The sequence below is a fragment of the Clupea harengus genome, unplaced genomic scaffold (genome assembly GCF_900700415.2).
Source record: "Clupea harengus unplaced genomic scaffold, Ch_v2.0.2, whole genome shotgun sequence".
Taxonomy (NCBI): domain Eukaryota; kingdom Metazoa; phylum Chordata; class Actinopteri; order Clupeiformes; family Clupeidae; genus Clupea; species Clupea harengus.
In genome coordinates, this window is record NW_024879684.1 from 72497 (window position 1) to 99931 (window position 27435).

The window sequence follows — 27435 nt, forward strand, 5'->3', positions numbered from 1 at the left end:
CATGACTGTGGCCAGACAGTGAGTGAGTGGGTGGAGAGGAGAATGTAATGTTGGGTTTGTCTCCTGTAGTTCTGGGTCCTCAGCAAACCTTAATGAGTTGGTAAATTCAAAGAAATTCACTTTCTCTGCTTGCAGTCGAAGATGGGAAAGTTACATTGGTCCAAAGTAAGTAAGGTATATAATAAATGGCGATATATGCAAATCTGTGTACAAGCCACTAGAGACCGCACCAGTGTGCAGCAGATGCATGTTAGTCTAAGGTCAGCCTTAGCCTTGCGGGGGAAAGTTTTCACATTGTCTTTTATGCAGTACATGGTTTCTCACCCACAGTGCCGTTCCACTGGTAGTAACTCGACTTTCCGAGTTGAAGAATGTTGTCACAGCATGCCATCCAAAAAGACATGAAATTAATTAATATTCCCCCTAAAAAAGGCTAACATTTTCCTGCTGACAAGAAGAAATAGTCAAATCTCATATCAATAGTGCCACATCTTAGACTTTGTGTCTGTGGCAAATCAAATTCTGACATTTTGAAAATGATTTGCAAGGGATTTAAGGCCTTGAATTTTCTTTTGCAGTCATATAAAGTTGTGTTTAACTTTTTTAATTTGCATGTATTTTGAATGTACTGAGCTGCCACAAAACCTACTTTTGAGTATGTTGTTGAGTTTTTGTACATGCGTTTATTGATACATTCACAGCAACAAACATTTTGTAATATTTTATATTACAAAGACCATGATTTATTTACGTTTCTCTCCCTCCTCAGTACTGACAGAGATGTCCAGGTACACAAGATTGTTACAACCCAGGATAGCAATAGAAGGCAGAGTGAACAAACTCAAGATGTGCATCTAGTCTGCTGTGTGTTAGTATGGAGTTGTCTGCCAACCTCTCAAACCATTTTCATGGATTTTTTCTCTGGTCCTCAGGCGGAGCTGGAGAGCAGCTATCTAACCCTGGGATGGAGGTTGATGTGTCCTGATCATTTCAGCCAGAACCCTATCCAACCCTGGGATGGAGGTTGATGTGTCCTGATCATTGCAGCCAGAACATTAGATTGCAACTAAGCTCCTCTGGTTTCAGAAGCCTAAATTCCTTTCCAGTATCTGAGTATCTGAACGAGGTGAGGAGGCGACACTAGACAAGAGCTGTGTTTCAAATAGAACATTTCTACCTTGTTAGTATTAAACTTCTCAGTGATAAAAAATTACAGGAAGTTAGAACACTGTCATGTTCAGCACAAACCTGTGCAGCCTTGCAGCAATTGGACGCTGTCTTCTGCAGAGATGCATAACTATCACCAGAAAACCCACAGATTCACATCACTGCCAGAAGCAAGCAAGCAAGCACACACACACACACACACACACACACACACACACACACACACGCACGCACGCACGCACACACACACACACACACACACACACACACACACACACACACACACACACACACACACACACACACACACACACACACACACACACACACACACACACACACACATACACACACACACACACACACATACACATTCACACACACACACACACACACACACACACACACACATACAGTGTATATATATATATATATGTATATATATATATACATATATATATGTATTCATACTTGTCTTTCTGTCTGTCTCTCAAACACACACAAGCAGGAAATAGTCTACATGTAAATGAGCCACACAGAAACCATGTGAAAGGCAGAACAAGGGAGGGAACTCACAGTTGAAAGAAGAAGGAAGGTAAATGTGTGAGAGCGAGACTCACACTTCAGTGCGTTGGGTGAGATCCAGCCGGTCAGCACACACACACACACACACAGACACACACACACACACACACACATTTACTGAAACTCACATACTGGAGGGAGCTGACAAGTGTAGTGTGTAGTGCCATGAGCCAAAAATGATGGATTCCCAGAACCGAGCCGCCTTGGACATCTCCACCAGGAACCCCCAGGATGACTTTGAGATCCAGTTGCGAGTTGGTGGAGGAACCTATGGCGAGGTTTACAAGGTCAAAGCATTTTGAATATTCTAATTCTCATTCATGTGTTTATGTGTAAGTGAAGAGACACAACCTCCGTGTAAGCTTTATCAGGATTTTGGTGAACAAAATGAAATCAGTGAAGTAAATTAAGATGAATTCTGCTCCTGTCACCTCATCTGTCATCTTTTGAACGTTACCTCTGGACTTTGTAGAAAGTAGATGTCACATATGGGCACATGAATGCAGAGGGGTCCAGATCCATTAGCTTCTCTTCATTATTGCAACTTGTCATGAGCTGTGTTTAGGGAAAGTTGACTATTTTCAGCCTTTGTAATCTTTTTGAACAACCAAATCTGATTAAGCTGCTAAATGTTTCGCATCTCTTATCAAAAGGAGTCCTCCTTGGCCTTTTGTGGTCTCATGGCTTTTTCTTTCACTTTGCTTCGGTCACTTCATGCTTCATGCTCTCTAGTGGGTTACCAAATAGGAAATGATACCAGGCATGAAAACAGGATAAATGCCACACAAACAACAAACAATGCCTATATTAAACAACAAGACTTTGTAAATGTATTTAATGTAAACCATGCTGTTGTGAGTAACATTCTGTTTCAGAGTTCTTTTTTTACCTCATGTGGGAGGCTTTGGCCCATGGATCTACTTTAGTGTTCTTTCTTAGTCCACATACTCAAAGTAGCTTTTCACACAATTGAGAGAATGTATTTTAGCAGTCAAAAATGTCAAGATATTTATCTCTTTTTTTTGGCATTTCAACACGATGTTCTGGTGTATTGGTAGCATGAATATTGGTCATATTGGTAGCAAGTCTGTCTCTCAACAATGTGGCCTTTTTAAGACATTCACAAAGTCACTTTCATTTGCAGTTTTAAGTCTGGTCAAGTGTTTCTCGTATTTTAAGCAAAAAATGTATTCTGACACCATACATCTCAGTTTTTGTATGCTCTGAGTTTAATTTTAGAGAGGGTGAATAGTACCTGTTATCTGGGAAGGCCAATGCAGATATATCACTACTTCCTGTTTTCTTAAAAGATAATTCTTTTGGCACAGTAAACCTGGCAAATGATCATACTTTATCCTGCTAGAAAAAGCTTTCTTGTTTCTGCGCAGAAATACATATAGGTCTAAGTAGAACTAGTTGGATTTAAATTCACAGTTAAATATTGCAGTGTAATGCTTCTAATGTCATTACAGGAAAACTGAGGACTACACAATGAACTGCTAATATGACTAAAACTTTGTTTTGAGTAAGACAGTGACAGCATTAGAAGTGGACTGTCCACCTGACACAGGTAGCCTACTGTGCATGTGAGTTGGACTGGTGCAGATGAAGCAGATAGGATACACTCAGGCATTTCACTGCACACTGCAAAGGTCCAGCCTGAAAAGGCAGAACTGAAATCTAGTTGGGTTAAGGCCTGGAAAAGTGATTGTCTTGTTTGGTTGTGTGTATTGTGAGGATACACACCTGAGTGTTCCCGTTGAAATGTGACAAAGAGTTGGAACAGATAATGAAACAGGTACTGACCAGGTCTTGTGACCATGGCATTTATACATCACAAAGTGGTGTGTGTGTGTGTGTGCTGTAAGGAGATCTAAGATAACGTCTGATCTAAGATCATGACATATTCATTTAATGCTAGACTATGTAAGGCCCTACATACAATGATTTAGTTAATGAACTGACACAGTGTAAGCCAACATGTCTGAATATATAAACATTCCTGTTCACCAAACCGGTTTGTCCTGTTTAGTTTACGGCCAATGAAAACAGAATCCTGTCAATGACACATGCTTGTGCCCAGACAAAAACACATTAGCTTCTTTATACTCATTGCATGCACTTCTGTACAGTAGTCAATGTGTCAGTTCCATACATGAGGATGGTGCTTTGAGAGGGTCAAGGTCCCCCATGACACAGTAAGACACCACAACCCTGTCGGTGGTTCCAACCTCCCACTGGGGGCCAAACCCCCCCCTAACTAAGACACCCACCCTGTTTTGTTTTGAGTAAATAACCAAGTGGAGGCCAGCTGGAGAATTCCATCAGAATGTGCGTCATTAAAGGTGTGAAAGCACACAGATATAAGTAGAAATATACCTAATATAAAATAAAATAAACTAACTAAAGGCAATTCATATTATTTCATTGAAACATTTTCTATCAGAATGACTTAGTCTTTACTGAGCCTATGAATACTTTGACATATGGACAGATCCATTCTTTGTTTGAAATCCTTTCAAAGGGGGATTTTCAAAGCTGGTGAGGCCTACTCTCGAAGCAGACGTACTGAGTGCCAGGTGCACCTCTGAATTGAATGCAAAGTGCAAACACAGAAGTGAGACAGGCTGCGATGTTTATCTGCGCTTCAGTGCACTGTGGGGGGTGGGGAGAGAGACAGAGAGAGAGACAGAGAGAGACAGACAGTGAGAGAGCGAGAGCGAGAGGAACATGGACATACAATCATTGTAGTCCTATGGCAGTTAGCATGGACATACAATCATTGTAGTCCTTTGGCAGTTAGCATGGACATTTGCCCAACTAGAAGTATTGAAAAACACACAAAAAACATACTACCTTCATGTGAATTCCATTAAATGAAAAATACCAACAGTCCTCTTCTATTTTTCAATTTCAATATTGGTATCTAAACACAGTCTCTGTTTCACAGTGTCACAGAATTATTGAGAGTTATTCCTATCATTCATGTTTCCGGTAAACCCCTATGTGTTTTTCCCCCCTCTTTGCATTCATACTTCTATGCTTGTTTGACGTCATCACAGAAACCTTTGAATTGAGAGGTGGCCTCGCCAGCCCTGTCAACAAGTGTGGTCATGTCTCTTCTGCTTTGACCACAGCCTCAGCTCGAGTGTCTGTAACCCACATTTGTCCCCAGCCCCCTCTGGGTTTGCTCTGACCCCGTAAACACAAGTCCACACTTTCCACCATAGACATATATAGATCTATATATGTCTATGCTTTCCACAGTGTGCATCTTGGGGCTCTTGACACTCTGCTCTATTGTATAAGGTCAGGTTGATGAATAGCAGCTGTAAAACAACATACTGTATGCTGCTCTGTTATAGATGAACAAATAGCAGTTCATGGTGGGAAACGGGAACACAGTATTTAGTATAGTATATACTATTTAGTGCATCAGACAATGTGCCAAGGACAGTGGGTCTCATTTTCAGCCACTGACTATTAACAAGTCAGTATTAATGTTAATGACATCTAAAGAATGACTATTAACAAGGCAGTATTAATGACATCTAAACCGATTTTAATGACATCTAAATAATGACTATTAACAAGTCAGTATTAATGACATCTAAACCGATTTTAATGACGTCCAAAGAATGACTATTAACAAGGCAGTATTAATGACATCTAAACCTATTTTAATGACATCTAAAGAATAATGAGGTCCTATTGGTAAATTGACATGTTTATATACACACTGCTCTCTTAAACATAGTAAAAAGCCTAATGGCTACCACAGAAGACAATAATTAATCACTATGGTCTAACATTCTAGGCTCGGAATAAGCAAACAGATGAGCTGGCAGCCATCAAGGTCATCAAAATGGAGCCAGGTAAGTGATTGACCTCAGCTAGTTTCATCTAACACAAGTTGAGTAACACAAATTACAAAATTCTTTAATATGGTCATTTCCTGCAATGTTTCTGATAATGTGCAGATACAGTACATACACAGATACATTATAATGTCACACTCTGAATTCTGGGTAAATATTGTGTTGAGGCTTTTAGCCATTAACTCATCATAGGTTTTCACGAGGAAATAACAAAACACTGAGAAATGTTGTCCATTGGTGCTTGTACTCTGTAAAAAATGGTTTCAGATGCTAAAGTCAGCCACAAGGCCAAATTAAAGTTCAGGGAGTTAAACAGATGTGTGTGTGTGTGTGTGTGTGTGTGTGTGTGTGTGTGTGTGTGTGTGTGTGTGTGTGTGTGTGTGTGTGTGTGTGTAAGCTGTGGCTGGTACAGCTTCCTTCCTCATCCACTACACCTAGCTCATCAGTGATCTCACTGCACATTCCTCTGATGTACAATATGTTGGTACCATAGCTTTCTCAACTCTTTTTCTGAGGGCTTTGTGAAAGGTGTCTTCTATGGACCATAGCTTTTTCAACTCTTTTTCTGGGGGCTTTGTGAAAGGTGTCTTCTATGGACCATAGCTTTCTCAACTCTTTTTCTGAGGGCTCTGTGAAAGGTGTCTTCTGCGGAGTCACTGCTGACACAGACACTCATATTAACCATATTAACTCATCTAAGTACAGAGTGAGAAACAGTGACCAGAATGTGGGAGCTGTGGGTTAAATAATGTGTTCTGAGGATAAGATCGTATCTAGCATATGGTATAAGCTATTAGGATAAGATCGTATCTAGCGTATGGTATAAGGTATTAGGATAAGGATAAGATCGTATCTAGCGTATGGTATTAGGTTTTAGTAAGCAAAGTTGTATCAAATGGCTAGACCTGTTTGTGACCTAACAGACAATTAGTCTCTATGGTAGCTAGTACTGGCATTTTTTATGAACTGCCACTTACACACAGTGGCACACATATGCTCGCAAATTATATATCTACTGTAAAATCTACCGTTCAGATGATATGTGGCTAATCCTGGGTTCCTTGTCATGTCAGGTACAGACATTACTAATGTGGCTGTGTGCAAAATATACACACATAAATTACATTCTCTTAGACTTCTGACTAACCTTTAGCCAGCAGTGGAAAGAACTGGCCTTAACATTACAATGTAGCTGCATGCTGAAATGACAAAAAGCCTTTGTGTCACTCTGCAGAGGATGATTTCTCAGTGATCCAGCAGGAGATTGTTATGGTGAAGACATGTAAGCATCGTAACATTGTGGCCTACTATGGCAGTTACATAAGGTAATACTTCACTCGAACAACTTCACTGATCTTTCATTTACTGTGTCTCCAGAAGTCATGAATTACCAGTGTTTTGTGCATTATGTATTCTGGTATTCTGGTGAAATATTTTAAGACAGTATGCAGTTTTTTTTAACAATTTGTTATGTATCTTTTTGTAGGTAAGTCGTTTTTATAACTATCTCCTATCTTGTATAGCTATCTTGTAACTATATAACCATCTCATAACATCTTCCAATTTGTTTTAATGATATATGTTAATCTGAAAGGGTGACCAGACATCCTATTTTACCCGGACATGTCCTCTGTTCGAGACCTAAACAATGCGTCCGGCAGGGATTCAAAAATCGTCCGGGATTTTGCCTCGTCGGATATTTGTGTTTCTCTGGGTCTTTCACAAACTAGTTATTACGCCCTTACTAGTTTTGGAAAGGGTAGCATATCTTCCTTACGTTCCACCTTCTTGCGCGAGCTCTGACTGTAGCGAGAACTGAAGTGTTGCCAGATGTACGATAATTATCCTCCAAATACAATAATTTTGAACCTTTGGTACGATACTTCGCCATTTCCAATCTGGCAACACTGAGCACCTTGCCGCCTCCACTAGTTGCATTGTTTACAACAGCACATGACATCATATGCATGTGAAAAACATGTCAAAACTTCCTCGCGGGTAGGGGGCGGGTTAGGCTACGAATGCCGGCGACGAAGTGTCCTCTTTTTCACAAACTCAATTCTGGTCACCCTAGATAAACACACCGCCCACTCCCATTAGCCACCCAGGTCAGATCCTGACCAAAACCCTCTGAATATGTAATAATAACTGCTTTTTACAGCATGCTGCCACCAGACATATTGCCTTTATCCGTGCCTTATCTCTCATTCAGTCATCACGCACCTCCAACATACATTGGTTAGCTAGCCTTTATCCGAGCCAGAAGTGCTGTTGTAGGTGTTTGCAAAGCAAGTCTATTGGCTTTTAGCTAGTTAGCTTAGGGTTTTGAATGAAAACTCTCCTTTAGATGAAAACAGCCAAAGAAAGAGTATGTGCACAACCCGTAATACACAATATACAATATCACTTAGGTTTTACAACTTGCTGTTGGAATTATTTTATTTTATTTTTTGATTTTTGTCTTTTGACTGCTGTGCCAGTTCAGATTTGAATTGTTCCCTAGTTCTAATTGGCCACTGTTTTCACTAAGTACCTACAAGAGCCAAATCTACTCAGACCAAGCCAACCCCCACTTTTTCTGTGTTCAGGGCCAATAAATTGTGGATCTGTATGGAGTACTGTGGGGGGGGATCCTTACAAGACATTTATCATGGTGAGTGCTCTGGGGTCTACTGGGCAGTCTTCTCCTGCCCTCTCTTAGGGGGGGGGGGGGGCAAGCATGTGGCTTGAGAAAGAAAGATCATCTTATCATTGTAGAATCTGTCATATCCACCCACCTGTCCGTATACATACTGGCTTCCATCATAATATCTAATCAGGTCTTGTGTGGTTGTCGTCATAGTAACAGGACCACTCTCTGAAAGCCAGATTGCCTACGTGTGCCGGGAGATGCTCCAGGTAAGCCCTGTATTATCCCTCATCAGAGATAAAAAAAACATTTCTCCACTTAATGGCTCTTAAAGAGGTAGCCAGAAATACACACATTCACAAAGTCAGTACAATTTTTGCTACTATAGTATTTCAACAGAACTGTGCCATGATAGCCTTTGCTTTGGCATACAGTAACCATTGTTGTCAATTACTCGGCATTCACCTCATGCCACAAAAAGTATAGTAATGTTTCAATGTGTAGTCTGTGGTTACCCGGCATGATCCTTTAATATTTGACCAATAGGGCCTTGATTACTTGCATGGACAGAAGAAGATCCACCGAGATATAAAGGTGTGTTGACAAGGAAGACGTCTTAATAAAGCCTTATATCATTCATATTATGTATCATATTTACCAAATGTTGATCATGTTAAGACAGCCTCATTAAAGTCTTGAGTACTTGCTCATATATGACCCTCTGGCCCCCCTCATGTAGTTATTTAAATACATTTAGATCAAATAACTTCCTTATCTATTATACCTATGTGCTTTGTCTTTCCAGGGTGCAAACATCCTTTTGAATGACCAAGGAGAGGTCAAGCTAGGTAATTTGTGTGTGTGTGCATGTGCAGGGGGAGTTGTGTAAGTGTATGAAAGCACATGAAACTGTTGTCTGTTCTGTAATCAGATTGTCTTCCTTCCTGTGTGCAGCTGATTTTGGCATTGCTGCACAGATCACAGCCACGTTCGCCCGTCGCATGTCGTTCATTGGAACTCCCTATTGGTGAGAACAAGCCTGCACTGATTCTAGACCAATACCAACTGATTTGATTGTAGTGCACCTGCACAGTGGGTTGGTGAGTGACTGAGTGTGGTTCTGTCTGTCTGTCCCATTGACTGCTCCGCACAGGATGGCACCAGAGGTGGCTGCAGTGGAGATTAAGGGAGGCTACAATGAACTTTGTGATATTTGGTCAGTTGGTATCACCGCCATCGAGTTGGCAGAACTACAGCCGCCATTGTTTGATGTCCATCCTCTCCGGTACATCCTCCCTGTAACAGTGTATCTGCCTGCACCTGTGTGTGTCAGATTGTGTCTGCATCTGATTTTTTGCCTATGTGTGTATGTATTTATTTACATCAAAGAGTTTTGAGCACATGTGATATGCAAGTGTTTGGTATTCAGATCTCATCCCACTGCTCCAATGCTTATGTTTGTCATGTGAACATTCATCAGTCCACCCACATAGACCTCTGAACCCACTACGCCTCTCAACACCTCCACATTTGTTTTTTCACTTTAGGGTACTCTTTCTTATGTCTAAGAGTGGATACCAGCCTCCAAAGCTCAAGGATAAGACCAAATGGTGAGGATCAACGAGAAGGAATATAAACATGAAATAAAAAAAAACATATCATTCAAGAGTTGTTCATCCAAATATTAGAAGTCCACTGAAGGAGGCTGTATCATGTTACTAATATGGTCTTCCTTATTGGTGTTTTCTGTTGGTGTGTGTGGCACAGGACTCCCATGTTTTACAACTTCGTAAAAGCCATGCTTATCAGAAACCCGAAGAAGAGGCCGAGCGCTGCAAAAATGCTCACAGTAAGCCCAGCCGATTAGCATCATAAACCCAAAGACAACATTGAGTCTGTTGTGTATGGTTCTGTGTGTTTGTGTCTAAGTATGAGTGTACATGTCCTACTCTCTATGTTCTGTCAGCTTCCTGCCTCAAAATCAGCTTCAACCAGCTTTCATAAAGCTTTCCTGGCACACAGTTGCAACAATATCAATCATTTCATACCCTCCAATGTGTTCATGTGCCCATGTAGCACCAGTTTGTGATTCAGCCAGGCCTAAGGCAGGCGCTGACCCTGGACCTGCTCGAGAAGCTACAGCATCCAGAAAAGCTGAAGGACTGTTTATTAACAGAAGAGGAGGACATGGAGGTGCTTTTCCCCAATCACATTTCTGTTTGTCAAAAGAAAAACCTTTATATATTATATTATATAATCTTATATTACATTATATTATATATCATTTAGATAAATGTTCCAAGTTCACTCCGAAGAATCCATTCCATTAACCGACATAATCAAGCAGAGAGGACGAATTCTGACATCAGCTGTGAGTATCTTTTTCTAGCTTGATGATTTTGTGTGCAGTTTGTGTGTAGATGTGACACCACTTCATCCTGTTAGCCCTGACCTTTCTTCAGTGTAAAAAGTGTGAATGATGTGCTGTTTTTAGTGCAGCAGATCTACACACAGAGACCGCTGAAGGCAAAGACTGATTCCCCAGATGCAACAGTAAGAAACACTCTTGCATCAAATATGGGTGTTGTGTGCTAAAATACATGTAATGCCCGTGCATCTGTAATAAATCCAACTCCAAATTATATCATTATTAGTTACGGTCAGATGGGTGTCGATGGATAGAATCTCCTGAAACAGACAAAAAGTGGACAGCGAGGTAACATCTTCTAAACATATGTCATTGACAAGGACTTGCAGTAACATTGCTAAAGATTGATTTTTAAGTGTCCATTTTCAAACAAGTGTATCTTCTTCTTTCCTCTAGAAATGAGGATGTTGGGTCGGATGATGACTATGATGATGTAGACATGTAAGGATGAAATATTTCTAATGATGAAGGATTAAATGCCAAAAACCTAAAGCATTTTTATAGGGAATCCAGTTTGTCACATTCAAAACTATTGCGCACATGTTTGATGTCTTTCTCCTCTTTCTTGACTATTTGACAGACCCCTGAACTACAGCAGCAGGTGAGTCTTCCTCACACTTTGCTGTAATAGCAAGGAATAGGCCAAGTGTTTAGCTCCGAAGACATGACATGTATTCCTTATAAACATGCGTTCTTATATTGAAGTTACCTCTTCCTCTAACTCTACAGTGAGACTGCTGCAGATAACACCCCTCCTCCACTTCCTCCAAAGGTAATTAAGAGAAATAGTACTGCTAATTATAGTTCACTATAGTTTAGAATGTATATATAATATATATAATATATATATATATATATATATATATATCCAACATATATATATAAATCAAATGGAATAGGTTGCCATTTTATACACCACAAAACATTTAACCACAACACTGAAAGACATTGCTATTTCACATAGTCAAATCCATTTGAGGTTTAGGATAAATACCCCTCTGAAAATGAGTTAGAGGGCATTAAGATAATCCACATGACAGTAATGGAACTTTGTGTCCATGCAGCCAAAGGTTCGGACAAGTTCAGAGGAGAGTGTGGTGAGTGAGGATGATCACGGTCGCTCACAGCACACCCTCCTGCCCCCTCTCCCCCCCCTGTACCGCACATCCAGCGGGACACACACACGGCCAACCCCACGGCCTCGCTCTACAAGAAACACCAACTCAGGTAACACCCCGCACCGCGATTGTACTAAAGGGAACCACAGCATGGCTATAATCAGAAGCTTCCTCTTTTGAAAAGGTCAGATAACACAGCCCATGAGTTCTCTAATTTCCATTCGCAGATCCTTCATCTTTTGCAACCAATAGAACAGACAGTCCTGCCGAACCCCAACCACCAGAGCTGCCTCCGAAGAAAGAGAGGAGGAGACGGCAGCCCAAACAGGTGAGGATAGCACACTGGACACACTTGGACACACTTGGTCAGAGAGAAACCCATTTCAGTTGCTCATACTCTTGAATCTTGAGCTACTGGGGCAATGCTGAGATTTTAACAGACTCAAAGACTGAAGACACTTTCCTATGCTATAATGTTAAAGCCAGGCCTCTATGCTCTATACTACGGTATCATTTTTGAGGTAGAAACAGGGGGAAGAACATGCTTCCCTAAAATTGAATGCATTATCAAAGTAAGAGCAAAGATCAGAGAGCCAACTGGGCAAAGTATAGCACACTGGTAATTATACATATTTTCTCTTCAAGGAACCAGTTGAATGTGCTAGCCCCGTGTCAAGAAAACTGCCAGTAAGTTGTTTTAAATATCCACATTACTGGTAGATTATGGATCAAATTTGAATACAAAAACATGAAGCAGTGAACTTTTCTGCACTCATTGGAACACCAGTCTTGATGTTACCATTCACTTTCATCTTCTGCAGATTATATTTAAGAAAGTATTTAATGGATGCCCTCTGAAGATAAACTGCTCCACCACATGGGAGCACCCAACCACTAAAGGTATGCAGCTTGTACAGAAGTCTCTGATTGTCATGCATACATACATCACATTTCATGTTGCACACCAACCAAACCTTTGCCCTGATGCTTTATAGATCAGCACCTCATATTCGGAGCGGATGCCGGAATATTCATGCTGAATCTCAGTGGGACAGAAGCCACAATGGAACTAGTGAGCATGCAAGACTGATTTTCAATGTCGTAAAAGTGTGTAGAAGCTGCCAATGGTTTGTAACAGTTTTGCTTTCTCTCTCTCTCTCCTTTCCTTTGCTTCTTTTCTGCCTTTCTCCCACCTCTCCTGCACGGTAGCTTTACCCAGGGAAATGCACTTGGGTCCATACCATAAGTAGTGTACTTATGTCAATATCAGGTAAGGATGCACTTGGGTCCATACCATAAGTAGTGTACTTATGTCAATATCAGGTAATTTTCATGCAGCAGTCTTGATGATTAAATTCCAGTAGAGAAGAGGCTGAACATGTGTGTTCATGGTGTGTGTGTGTGTGTGTGTGTGTGTGTGTGTGTGTGTGTGTGTGTGTGTGTGTGTGTGTGTGTGTGTGTGTGTGTGTGTGTGTGTGTGTGTGGGTGGGTGGGTGGGTGGGTGGGTGTGTGGGTGGGTGTGTGTGTGTGTGTGTGTGTGTGTGTGTGTGTGTGTGTTTCGTGTGTGTGTGTGTGTGTGTGTGTGTGTGTGTGTGTGTTTCTGTTTTCCTCCTCAGGGAAGTCAGCTCAAATACATTCACATTCTATGAAAGAGTTGTATGAGCAAGCTAGAAAAGACCATCGTATGGTTGCCTTACCCACTCACCGACTGCTTCCAAGGTAATTCCAACAACAACAAGATCAGCTGACTCCACAGTTGTAAGATAAGCATGCATGTAGACTATAAGGAATCCTCAATTCTAACTCTACCCCTAACAATGTTATGTACTGAAGCAGATTTATTTTTGTTTTCACAGGAAATGTGTAATAACTACGAAAATACCAGACACCAAGGGCTGCCAAACATGTACTCTAGGTGAGACTTGATGGACCTCTTCAGCACTATTATTCAGCTAATTGCAGGATGAGTTCTTTTCTTATAAACTAATTTTGGAATAACATAAGTCATGAGTAAGCCAGTAATTTCAATTTGATATTTGTATCTGCCACGTTCATTAAACTCTAGAGTGGGATTCCATTTCGACTTTGAAGCATGATTTAAGAACATCATCAACATACTGATACAACATCCCTATTTGTGTGGTGCTGTGCTTTGTCTCCAGCCAGAAACCAACTGCGAGATTGTGTGTTTCTATGTGGTGCACTGGAGTCCACTGTCGTGTTGCTACAGTGGTACGAACCCATGCACAAGTTCTTGCTCATCAAGGTCAGTGGATCTCCTGCATCTTTTAGTCCCTTTAGTTAGGGGCTGTCCTCCTAAGGCCTCTAACCCACAGTTTCATGTACATCCATGTGTGTAAATCCTAAATCGAATGTGGAGCAACCTAAGCCCTGTAACCATGGATAGTTTAAATTGGAATTGCAAGTCACCACTCATTTTTGGAACTCCATCCCCCCCCCCAAAGAGCAAGATGTAAAAAATTCAAAGCTTGTGTATTCAGCTTTATGTTGACTCTTGGATAAGGTTTCTTTGACATTGAGTTTCCAGACCTCACCCTAAAAATGCACCTGTTATATAGTATTTTGGAGTGTATTTCAGACTCCTACTTTGATCAATTTGGAGAGGAGGTTGTAGCTCAAACTGGTCATTCTGGAGACCGTCTGCTAATACTGGCCAGTAGCGCTAGGGGGAGCTCCAGAGTCTGTTTCATGACCCCAAGTCAAAGTCAAAGTCAAAGTAGCTTTATTGTCAATTACTTTGCATGTCAAGACATACAAAGGAATCGAAAGGACGTTTCCCACTCTCCCACGGTGAAACATATAAAGTGCACAGGCACAACAACAGATAAGACAAGACATGTCCTACATATAGATATACATATAGATATAAACATACAGATACACGTACAGCAGCATAAGTTTTCTTTAAAGTGAGGTTATGGTAGTGCAAAAAAGGAAATTTGATAATGGCAGCAAAAAGACATCCTGTAAGATGTATTTGTTACATTAGCAGTGCAAGTATAACAGTAAGTGGTTATGGTGAACGTAAGTGATAAAAGTGCAAGAGACAGTTTTAGTGCAGAGTCCGGAGTGATTTTAGGGGGGGTGGGGGGGATTTCAGCCTCATGTCAGACTGATGGATATGGCTGGGGGGAGTGAGGGGAGAGAATTTAGCTTCCTGACAGCTTGGTGAATGAAGCTATTTCTGAGTCTGGTGGTGCGGCAACGGAGGCTCCTATACCTTCTTCCAGAGGGTAGGAGGCTGAACAGACTGTGTGCGGTGTGGCTGGTGTCACTCGCAATCGAGGTAGCTTTCTGGGTGAGGCGGGTGGTGTATATGTCTTGCAAGGAACGGAGTGGGGCACCAATTATCTTACCAGCTGTGCGTTGCAGTGCTTTCCTGCTGTGTTCAGTGCAGCTACTGCCCCACACAGTGATGCAGCTGGACAGGATGCTTTCAATGGTGCCCCGGTAGAATGCGTTCAGGATGGGTATGGGAGCTTTCACTCGATTGAGCTTGCGGTGGAAGTAGAGGCGCCGCTGGGCTTTCTTCGCCAGTGATGCAGAGTTGGTGGCCCAGGAGAGGTCCTCACTGATGTGTACCCCCAGGAATTTAGTGCTTCTCACTCGCTCCACAGCAGCACCATCGATGGTCAGTGGTGGGTGTTCAGTGTGGCTTTTCCTGAAGTCAACCACAATCTCCTTTGTTTTGCTGACATTCAGCAGGAGGTTGTTGTCTCTGCACCACGTGGTCAAAAGGTTGACCTCCTTCCTGTAGTGGGTCTCATCGTTCTTGGTGATGAGACCCACCAGAGTTGTGTCGTCCGCAAACTTCACCATGTGATTGGTACTGTAGGTTGTTGTGCAGTCGTGAGTCAGCAGGGTGAAGAGCAGGGGACTGAGCACACAGCCTTGTGGGGCCCCTGTGCTGAGTGTGATGCTGCTCGAGATGTTGTTGCCGACTCGTACTGCTTGGGGTCGCTCACTGAGAAAGTCCAATACCCAATTGCAAAGGGAGGTGTTGAGCCCCAGCTGGTCCAGTTTACAGATGAGTTGTTGTGGGATTATAGTGTTAAAAGCTGCACTAAAGTCTATGAAAAGCATTCTCACATGTGAGTCTGCTTTTTCCAGGTGGGTGAGGGCTGGGTGGAGAGCAGAGCAGATTGCGTCCTCTGTGGAACGTTTGGCCCGGTATGCGAACTGAAAGGGGTGCAGGGTGGGGGGGAGGATGGACTTGATGTGAGACATGACTAGCCGTTCAAAGCACTTCATAATGAATGGGGTCAGTGCCACAGGGCGATAGTCATTGAAGCAGGATGGAGCCGGTTTCTTTGGCACAAGTATGATGATGGAGGTCTTGACTCAGAAAAGTGTTGAAGATATCCGTGAAGATATCCTTAAGCTCCTCTGCGCAGTCCCTCAGTACACGGCCTGGAATGTTGTCAGGGCCTGTTGCTTTTCGGGGGTTGATAGTGGAGAGTGCCCTCTTCACACTTGCGGCAGACAGGCACAGAGCCTGGTCGTGGGGGGGGGTTCTGTGGGCTTGTGTCATTTGTTGCTTCGAACCGTGCAAAGAAGCTGTTGAGGTCGTTGAGCAGAGAGATGTTGTCGTCGCAGGTCTGTGATGCAGGCTTGTAGTCCGTTATGGACTCGATGCCCTGCAACAGGCTGCGCGTGTCTCTGCTGTCTTTGAAGTGGCTGGTTATTTTTTTCCTGTTTTGCTCTTCTGATGCCACGGGACAGGCTGGCTCTCGCTGTTCTCAGGCCAATTCTATCCCCGGCTCTGAAGGCTTTGTCCCTGGCCCTCAGCAGCCGATGGACAGCTCCTGTCAGCCATGGCTTCTTGTTAGCCTGAGTGATGATGGTCTTTGTGTGGGTCACATCATCTGTGCATTTGCGAATGTAGGAGCAGACAGTGTCTGTAAGCTCCTCATTGTCTATGTGGTTGTTGTGTGTAGCTGCTTGCTTGAACATGCCCCAGTCTGTTGTCGCAAGACAGTCCTGAAGAGCACACATTGATCCATCTGGCCACACTGAAATCTCTTTCCGAACCGGTTTTTCCACTTTCACCCTGGGCCTGTATGCTGATTAGCAAGCAGATTATGGTCAGTGTACATTTGTCCACACTTCCTTTGCAGAAGAAACCAAAAAGTTTGGCCAAGGTATCGGAGGCTAAACGCTACATGTAGCATGGAAATATTCATATTCTAGAAAGATATTTAGGCTACCATTAGTGTCTCTATCAACACTGACTGATATTTATATGTGACATTAACTTAGTTAAGGAAACAGATCCCAGTAGGTCTTCATTACAACACTATTATTAATCTGTGGGCTTGATGCTGGGTTACTTGTTGCTACTAAATAGTGTGAACTTGGCAGTCTCTCACTCGCACTGCACAGCAGTCTAATGGACGTGTATTATTGTTCTATGCTATTGGGAGTGAAAATCTGTGAGATTTAGTGAGATCCGTGAGATTCAGTGTCACATACGTGAGACATGAGAAATGTTGAAAATCCATCTTGTGGATAAAATATGAGACTTGACATAAAAGGAGTCATAATTATGACTTACGATCTCATAATAATGACTCAGTATCACATAATGACTTGCTATCATAATTATGATATCTTATTTTGGAATTATGATTTAGTATCACATAATTATGACTTGCAAGGATTTCATCATTAGTAAAACCATGTTTGCAATATTCTTCAATATGTTCACAATCCATTTGATATACCTCTGACTGTCTTTATGTTTATTAATTAAATATTCAAAATTAAAAGTTGGTTCATTAAAAAGTGAAATTCCCATATATTGAATAGATCAATTAAAACACTGACTCTTCCTCAAAATAGCATGTCTACAATAGTATTGTCGATATATAAGAAACTATCTCAAAATTATGACTTAGTATTTCATGATCATGACTTGGTATCTCATAATGAGATAGTAAGTCATAATTCTGAGAAATGTTCTCATTATTATGAGATACTAATCATTAGATAGTCATAGTTATGAGATACTAAGTCATAATTATGACATGCTATGTGACTATGTGACTTTTCAAGCCTTTTCTACCTTTCATTACTTTTATTTATTAATAATAATAACAATAATAATAATAATACTTTATTTTTATATAGCGCTTTTCTAAATACTTAAAGACGCTTTACATAGGGCAAAGACAAACAAAACAATACAACAACAAAAAAAATATAGGAAGACAGAGGATCAAACAAAACAAACAAACAGAACATTTTAGTAAAAAAGCTGTGCGAAATTAGTTCTGTAGTGGAGGGTAGGGAGCAGGGAGGGGGGGTTAGCAGGTGAAGGCGAGTTTAAAGAGGTGAGTTTTGAGGGTTTGTTTGAATGATGATAGGGTGGGAGACTGACGGATTTTATTTGATCTTATCTTTAATTTTTTCAATACTTTGTATGTTCACCTTTATTTTTCATGACAGACTCAATACTCCTTGGCACTCCTGTTCTGCTGAAGGGGTTGTGTTGTTCTATCTTTCTCTTTAAAATACCCTAAAAGCGTTCTATTGGATTCAAGTCAGGACACATACAGGAGACTATGCCAGGTCATACTCTTGTGGGATTTTGGCAGTTGTTTGTTATCATGCTGAAATATTCCTCTTCGGCCAAGCTTATAGAGTCTGGGAGTCAATTTATCAGCCAGTATTTTGGTCGGAATGTCTGAGTCTCTACTTTGAGGTCTGTTCTCTAAGTATAGTCTTGCTAAAGTATTTGTTTTTGATTGTTCAAGAGGAAATACTGTAGTTGTCAACTGATAAATAATGCATACTGTATCTGGGCAACAAATAGGAGTTTTTGTTACTTCAAAACGACAATTTCTTCACATTCTGTTGCTATTTCTAGTTCATTGATGTTCTTACATATAAAACCTTTAAATGAGAATCACACACACATCATTTTGGTTACTGTTTTTCTCTTTCCCCTTAAATACTTTCGTGGTCCCTTCCACCTGTTTGACACTGTCTGGCACTATGGCGTATGTTTCACAGACATTTGATTTCCCACTGCCCACTCCTCTGAGGGTGTTTGAGATGGTGGTGGTTCCTGATCAGGAGTACCCCCTCGTGTGTATTGGAGTCACCAGGATGGGCAGTCCAGACCAGCCTGTTCAGCTAAACACCATAAACCTGAACTCCAACACATCCTGGTTTTCTGGTACAGGGCAAGGTAACAGTCATCACCGTACATTATCTCAGAGTTCTACCAAGACACATGAAGTTTGTTAATGAAGTTTGTTTAATATTGATGTGATGGTCCAATGGTATTTGTGTGTGTGTATGGTTCTGAACCTCACAGAGGCCTGCTGTGCCGAAACAGTGCAGGTGAACCAGCTGGACGCTAGCACACTGCTTGTGCTCATTGACAGTAAGTCTTCTTGTTTCTCTTCAGAACCATTCGACTAAGGTAGTAGCAGGGAGACATACAATACATATGATACACTCCACCATTGACCCAAAGTATAAAATGCCATGGTATTGATTTACATAAAGACATACAAACAACCAAGACACTAAATCAAGACTACAAGCAACACTAAATCAAATCCCAGGCTGAGCAGTCCCCAAGCCAGAAGCATTTCTTCTGATGCTGCGCTGCACAGGAGCTTTGAAGCACTTCATTCCCAGGCCAGGGGCACCTCATTGAGCAAGCAGACGTAGCACACCTGGGCAGAGCTAGAGATGACAAACAGCACAGGGAACACATACAGACCTAACACCTACCATCAAATTAAATCCACTAGAATTCAGCTTGTGCTTTGATATCTGTGAAGGGCTGTACAAGAACGAAATACTCAAAACATGCACGAATATGAAAAGCAGCCTGACAACAAGACAACGGTAGCATGACTTAACTCTACCTCTCCTGATAGACTCAGCTTATTTTGTGAACTTGGAAGGCTCCGTGAGGAGTCAGAGGAGGTTGCAGTCTGAGGTTTCCTTCCACTTGAGTGTAGAGGCTATTGGTAAGCGAGGCCTCAAACATCCTCTACTTTCATTCTCTAATGTCTGTTAGACTCCATGGGAGTGCACTGTTCGTGGTGCAGAAAACACTTGTGTTATTACACATCAGGCACAGAGTATCAGCCCTTATTCTCTCTTGCTCTGCTCAGTGTACTTTGAAGGTACATTGCTGGCCTTGTGGAGACATGGTTGGCAGCGGAGAGGAGAGAACCTTTCTGAGATTCTTCAGGAGACCACCGACCGCAGGAAGACTTATCGTCTAGTGGGGTCAGATAGGTGTGTATGAGTATGTGAGTGTGTGTGCGTGTGCAAATTCTATATACTCAATATGATAAAACTTAACAACAGTTGAGACATTTGTACATTGCACAAATCATTTTTTGAAGTCCCATGTTTGTAACTTAATTGTCTTTTCCCTTCAGTATGGTTGTGTTGGAAACAAGACCAACTGAGGAACAGTCTGGTCACTGCAACCTTTATATCCTGGAGATTGCTGAGCGCTTCATTCTTGTACCTTGAGGAGTTTACTGCATCCAGGTGTCATCGGGAGAGTACCCTATCTCCACCATGCTGAACTTTCTCATAAACTAAGATGTTATAATTATCTCACTGAACTATGTGTGCCCAAGGGATAGAACACATCTGCTGCGTCAAGGATCCCCCCACGAACCACATGTGCCATCTTTGTCTAATGTCAACCAAAGTATACCACTGTATGGAGTCCCCTATTATCTATGTCTCCCCTGCTGATGTACCATCATTCATATGTGGACAATGGGGGGGACTTGTTTTGGCTAATTTGTTCTTGGACTGCTTCTGGTGGAGTCCTCCTTTTAGATGACGCTGGGGAGCTTGTTTGTGAGGAAGGAGACCCTGAGTGTTTTTGTGATACCACTGGAGGGGAAAGACCTCATCATCAGTGCAGAGGTTACCCTCTGTCCTCTCCAGGGCCCACTAGAACACTAGAAACATTTCCATAGCCTTGGCAAAGATGCCTGCCACAACAGTTTGGAGTGTTTGAAAGCAATGCCCCACTACATCTTAAAACAGATCAATACCAGTTACAGCTCCAGAAATTCGGAGGCTTAAAATCGTCATATATATGTCACAAATACTCTTCTTGTCGGGCCCTGGTAGTTCCTCTCTGTGTTCACACCAGTCACAATGGATCGTTCTTTTCCCCAGGCCGCTACTGTATCACCAGCATCAACAAGCCCCTTCACACATGCCAGAGTCAAAGGAGCCAAACACAGGGACAGTAGGATATGGCTGTGCACTGAAACTAATGTTAAATTGGCTTGGGATGGTGGGGTGTGTGTTTTACTGTGAGGGAAGTCCTTGTGGTGTTAGCTTGTGGTGTTAGCTTGTGGTGTTAGCTTGTGCTCTCATTTGTGTTTCCTGTCTCTCTTCCTGTTTGAAAGTGCGACTTTAGAGAGCTGTGTGAACAGTCTATTAAAAAAGAGGGGCACAGCAGTTTAATGTGTTTTTTCCCTTCTCTGAGTGCACATATACACATACCAGCTTAAAGTATGCCAGCATTGGGCAGGGGCTACACAACGTTTTTGTGCTCACATAAAGAAACTCTTTAGAAATCTGAAGGAGGATTCATAGACACTTGATGATAGGAGTCTAGTTATCCTAACATATTCATGGCGTCTTCATGGTCTGACTAAATTGTCAGTGTATTGGACAGAATTGCTTGGCTCTGAACCACCAGTGAAGTCATATTAAGTCTTGTTTTCACACTTCATTATCTTAAGAGCGCCTATTTTGTTTGTGGCAATTCAGTGGAATGGCCCATGTCCCCTGGGCAGGTTGTGTTGAAATCTGGCAATAAAATAAATTATACCAAGGTATCTTTTCAGAATATAGTCGTGTCGGTATACTACTACCTGAGGGAGATCATTTGAATACGCCAACCACAGATCCTGTATTACTGGCTATTGCAATAACCAGTCTCGTAAGTCCTTGAAGGTTACATATATCCTTATAAATAAATAAATATCACATTTCAGAATCAGAATCAGAATCAGAATCAGAATCAGGTTTTATTGGCCAAGTAAGTTTGCACAAACAAGGAATTTGACTTGGTAAAGTGACTCTCAGTGTGCTTACACAAAATATACATTACAACACAATACAAAACAAACAGTGCAACAGTGCAACGGTCCCAGAAGTTTAAGAAAGTATATACAAGGCGGAATGGCTATATACAGTAGCTGTGAAATGTTGCAACAGTAGTGCAAAGAAGAAGTGGAGAGTTCGAGAAGTGCAGGGATAAATATATAAATATATATGCTACAGTGGGTTAGCTGTTCAGTAGTGAGACGGCGAGGGGGAGGAAACTGTTGTGTCTGGAGGTTTTGGCGAACAGTGATCTGTAGCGTCTACCAGAGGGGAGGAGTTTGAATAGTTTGTGTGTGAGGGGTCTGCAGTGATTTTTCCTGCCCGTTTCCTGACTCTGGAGGTGTACAGGTCTTGGATGGTGGGCAGGTTGGCACCGGTGATCTTTTCTGCAGACCTGACTGTCCGTTGGAGTCTGTTCTTATCCAGTTTGGTGGCCGATCCAAACCAGACAGTGATTGAAGTCATGGACGGATTAAGAAACCACGGGCCCCTGGGCCTGGACATGTTAAAGCCCCCCCCCCCCCCCCCCCCCCCCTTCTCGAGAAAAAAAAACAAAATTGTGCACTCGCAAAACACGCACGCACACACAAACACCATTAGGTGTATATATATATATCAATGTGTATATATATATACCAATGTGTTGGATTTAACGGTCGAATTAGATACTTTGATTATTGTATTGGGAAAGTAAACAGGTCAAAGTTTACTCCGTAACATCCACCGTCGGTGCACAGCCCTGCTATTGTTTCTGACATTACACGTGACAGGGCAACAGCCGAGTGATTCTTTTCCAAATTGAAACAGACTGTAGACTGTAAAGTCACGACCCTGGCCCACCTGCACATTTTCTTACACAGCACATGTACACTCAATTAAAGCCATTAGCAAATTAACAAAATATACCTTTTTCAACCACAAATCAGAGATACATAACAGCGACTTCATGCAGAAGCTCTGGCTTAGGGGCCCCCTGAGCTCATGGGCCCCTGGGCCTGGGCCCAGTAGGCCCGTTCGTTAATCCATCTCTGATTGAAGTGCACAGACTTGATTTGTAAACTAGATTAGTTTTACTGTCTATTTTATAGTGGTTTAGCGTCAGTCATTTTCCAGGAAATATGTTTGATATGTGACTTCATACATTCCTGTTTATATCAATACCATTCAAAAGTTTTCATCCATCAAATAAACTTCAAAATGAATAGAACATAGTCAAGATTGAACATAGAACATAGTCAAGATTGAAGATAGTCTGCAAAAATGTAACCCCCCTAGAGATTTATCACCAAGTAGTTGTGCACCAAGGCCTTCCATGTCATTTTCTATCCTGGTTAGCCAGTTTGCACTGTTCTGTCAAGGGAATTAGTGCACACCTTGAAATTGCATTAATTTCTCAAAACAACAATAGACTGATATGTTTCTTTCTTTATGGCCATTTTATTACTGAAATGATCCTTTTAACATAAGCATTTAGGATTATTTACCATAATGTGCCACTGGACACTAATGTAGATATGTATGGTTCAGGAAGGCACAAGGCACAACCCACATACTCAGCTCTGCTGCTCATCCCCCAAATGCATGTTCCTTACAAATGTGGCACCATTTAAAAGAGAAATAGACAGGCTTTCCAACGGTATAAGATTTATTGCCAAGAAGCATTGTTACAACAAAGAAATAATCTACCAAACACAAATTTCCTTACTTTTTGTGCTATGTTTAGTTATCAGTTGGTCTTTTGTAATGCGTAGTGTTATAACATAAAACAAGACTGCCATCTAGTGGTCGCTACATTGCCTTTGTGCAGATTCAACACTTGGCACACAGAATAACAGATTTACCAATGACATTTCATGACAAATGCACAAGCAAAGTATGATGTTTATATACAAATTGTAAAGCATATATTTACAAATATACATTAATTTGTAATTCTAGTATGTTTATTAAAATGAAAACGTATAAGTCACAAGTAAGGAGTTTGTGGATAGAGAAAAACACATTCGTAAATCATTACAATATGTATGGATCATGATACATGCATTTATAAATAATTTCAGACATATTAGAAATATTCTCTCCATAGCATCTGGTCATCCTTGTAAGGTTTTAGGCCCGATAAGGAATTTGGCTCGTTCTAAGCTCTAACTACCCACCAGCATGTGGCATGACGTGCGTAAAAGGTGGGCGTTGGACGCCTGCTAGTGGTCGCGCGCAACGCGAATTCAGCAGCTTGCGTGTGTGTGTATAGTGAAGCTCAAACTAAATCAGCGCACGGAAGATTACATGATGAAATCAGAAAACCACAGTATTTACGCAACCCGATCAAACGGACCGTGAAACAATTATTCGTGATGGTTATCATTGTCTTTCTCCCCTACGGACCCAAAATGCTCCATTACCATTGTAGTTTTTAATAATTATTTCCAGGTCAGAGGATCAGAGTTTCCTGTGCGGCTTGTTTGTACTGAAGATGGCCGGTGATGGAGGCGCACTTAAGGATATCAATGAGATTAAATCACAATTCAGGACCAGAGAGGGCTTTTACAAGCTGCTGACACTTTCAGATTCACAACAACGGGGCGGGCTACCTCGGGGTCCAACAGCAAGTGCCACGGTGGGCCCCGGGTCAGGACCGGGTTCAATACCCGGTGGTGGTGTTGGACTGGTGCAGGGGCCTGGGTCTACCTCTTCTTCCAATGCCGCAGCCAACTCCGCTCCAGCGGGTTTCCTTCCTCCAGTGCGGGTCTCCATGGTGAAGCTTCAGCCGGAAGATCCTAGCGAAGATTCAGAGCGTGTGTGTTTTAATATCGGCAGGGAACTTTATTTTTACACTTACACAAACATCAAAAAGGTGAGATGACGAATCAGCATCGATTATGCATGTTCACGAGCAAATCTATCCTGTCATGAAGGCTAACCAACTAACTAACTAGCTAGCTAGCGAGCTAGCTGGTGAGCTAGCACTATCGTTATCTTTACAAAGCCTTCATTTCTGGCAGCTTTTATTTAACCACCGGACTCTGCTTTTTATTTTGTTGGCTATAACCCTTAATTGTTACGTTGTTAAGCCGAATTACTTGAAGTGATCGCATGTATCACTGACTTGCAACCTCGACTATCACTGCAACCTTTGCCCTGCACCTGCTGATACTGTAAGCTAAGCAAAGCCTAATGCTTTATGCATTGTGAAGGTACATTGGTAGAACATAACAAACAATGCTTGTGTTCCCCCGTCTGTTCTGGAAACAGGCCAAACCCATCTAACACAGTTAATGAGGGCATCCAGAAAACATTTGATGACTTAAGGCTATCGGAGAATGTGTGTGGTCTGAATTTCTTCATTTGACCATAATTGTTTTGTCATCCAAATGTTAAAAACAGGCCGTAGTACAGCTCACTATTAGGACTTTTCTGTTTTGAGTTTTGTGTAACCCAATGTGTTATGGGGGAAAGCATGACCACGGCACAGATCACAGACACAATGTAGACATATTTTTCACTTGCACTCTTGAAGAGTTGTGCTTCAGTCTGATCACTTAACCTAGTTGGCATGTATATTACACCCAGGCCTCCCCTACTCGCTTCAACCACGAGCTGTATCAAATTGTCAACCTAGCTGTGGTGTGTGTTTTTTTCTTTCTTTTCTGGAACATTGTCTCTGTAACATCTTTCTTTCTCTCTTCATCACTCTTTTGCATCCTGCTCTGTTTCTTCATCATAGGCTGTTGATCTCAGCAAGCCCATTGACAAACGCATCTACAAGGGTACACAACCTACCTGTCATGACTTCAACCAATACTCTGCCACAACAGACAGCGTGGCCCTCATCGTGGGGTTTTCTGCTGGCCAGGTGCAATACCTGGATCCCATCAAGAAGGAGACCAGCAAGCTCTTCAATGAGGAGGTTGGTGAATGTATTGCATGGGGATTAGAATAGAGGCAGTTGCAGTGACTACTTGCAGTCAGTCTGTTATCGCATGTCATTCTAATAGTATTCTATAAAACAGGCAGGCAGGTTAAGTTATCCAATGTGATGAGAGGAGAACAGTTCTAGATTAAGGAACTTATTTCACAAAAAATCACACTTGGTCAATGGTAATATAGTTTCACAGTAATGTCCCAACCCTACAATATAAACATACAGAACATTTCAGGAAAACTACTATGAAACCAACGCACAAATGTGTGCAGCATCCACAGAATCTGGTTGAAGCTAACTTCATGGAAATAGTGAAGATGCTATGAACATAACCATCAAACAACTAGCAGACGAGAACAGGATTCGCCCCTCTGCAACGCTTCAAGACCTATGTGTCTGATACAGCAATCACTTCATGCCTTCACATTGGTAGAAAGGCTTAGCTAGATCATGATGGATGTAATACTACTACCACCACTACTACTACTACTACTACTACTAATAATAATACTAATACTACTACTAATTATTATTATTGTATTGATATTAAACCTTTCTGTCTATAGCCCTAATGTGCTTTACAAAATAGGTACAGGAAATGAAACAATAAATACAACAAAAACAAAATAAACAAAAAGTAAAATTGTAGGTATATGTAGTCCATATAGAGTATGGGACTCGGACGCAAGTTTGTAGTTTCTAGTGTTAGCATTTTAACACTTCCTGATCCAAAAGAAAAAAATCCCTACGGAAAAATGAATTGGTTTTTGCAATATCGGCAAATATAAGGTGCGAGCGAAACAATTGCAGTAGAAAACCTAGGCAATCAGTTTGGTGAGTTAAAATGTAGTTATCAGTCGGTCTTTTGTAACAAACTGTTGTCTTGTCTCGTAAAAATAAATGTGTTGCTACCGATATGCTAAGGCAGAAAAATAATGGACTACATCGTGTCACTTGCCTCAGGCAACACCAGGGACTATGGATAGTAGCCATGGTTACAGACAACTCTTAACTCACACTCCATAGTTTCTTATGAAACTTAACATTACAGCTTTAACGCCTAAAACTTTTTATTTATTTTATTCACCTGATTGTGGCTATCAAATCCTTAGGTAATCAATGTATGTACTTAAGCTGACTTCATGGTTGTTGTGAGAACACTTGCAATCCCTGATCGGTAAACAAAATGATGACTGTCACTCTCACACTCTATATGAAGATCTTGACAAATCCAGGTTACATTAGCCTGTCTAGAACAGGGGAAGACAATGTTCATCTACAGGGCTCGACATTAACGGTTGCCCAGTTGCCCTCAGCAACTAAATTGAGACAAGAGGCAACCATTTCATTACCGTTGGTTGCCCCATGTGGCAACCACATTTTCACTGTATTTTCTATGATATTCATCAATAAAATAAAATTCTCAGTAACATCCGAGCATCGTCTAAGACTGCACTACATTTAGCACCTAATATTAGTAGACTATTGTAAAAACTTACAGCACCATTTGATTCATGGAACTGAACCTTGCTGATACAAAACTTCGATTCAAACGTGTGCATGTCGTAACACTT

General features: G+C 41.5%; 2 protein-coding genes across 2 annotated transcripts; both read left to right on the forward strand.

The window, feature by feature from the left end:
* The first annotated feature begins 1690 nt into the window (after positions 1–1690).
* On the forward strand, positions 1691–21666 carry LOC122129850 (mitogen-activated protein kinase kinase kinase kinase 5-like). The gene is made up of 32 exons (XM_042704591.1): positions 1691–2039; positions 5570–5627; positions 6865–6955; positions 8219–8283; positions 8473–8528; positions 8806–8853; positions 9065–9107; positions 9214–9286; positions 9413–9544; positions 9807–9869; positions 10027–10108; positions 10336–10452; positions 10549–10630; positions 10754–10812; positions 10914–10975; positions 11084–11128; positions 11268–11288; positions 11417–11459; positions 11752–11914; positions 12033–12133; positions 12451–12492; positions 12627–12705; positions 12801–12877; positions 13015–13075; positions 13422–13524; positions 13662–13720; positions 13968–14071; positions 18841–19018; positions 19148–19216; positions 19722–19814; positions 19962–20088; positions 20235–21666. The coding sequence occupies exons 1-32, from the start codon at positions 1929–1931 to the stop codon at positions 20329–20331; spliced, it is 2604 nt and encodes an 867-aa protein (XP_042560525.1). The 5' UTR covers positions 1691–1928; the 3' UTR covers positions 20332–21666.
* Positions 21667–23696: 2030 nt separating this feature from the next.
* LOC122129851 (dystrophia myotonica WD repeat-containing protein-like) lies at positions 23697–26504 on the forward strand. Its single transcript, XM_042704592.1, has 2 exons — positions 23697–24793; positions 25664–26504. Exons 1-2 carry the CDS (start codon positions 24413–24415, stop codon positions 25877–25879), a joined length of 597 nt encoding a protein of 198 aa, XP_042560526.1. The 5' UTR covers positions 23697–24412; the 3' UTR covers positions 25880–26504.
* Positions 26505–27435: the final 931 nt, after the last annotated feature.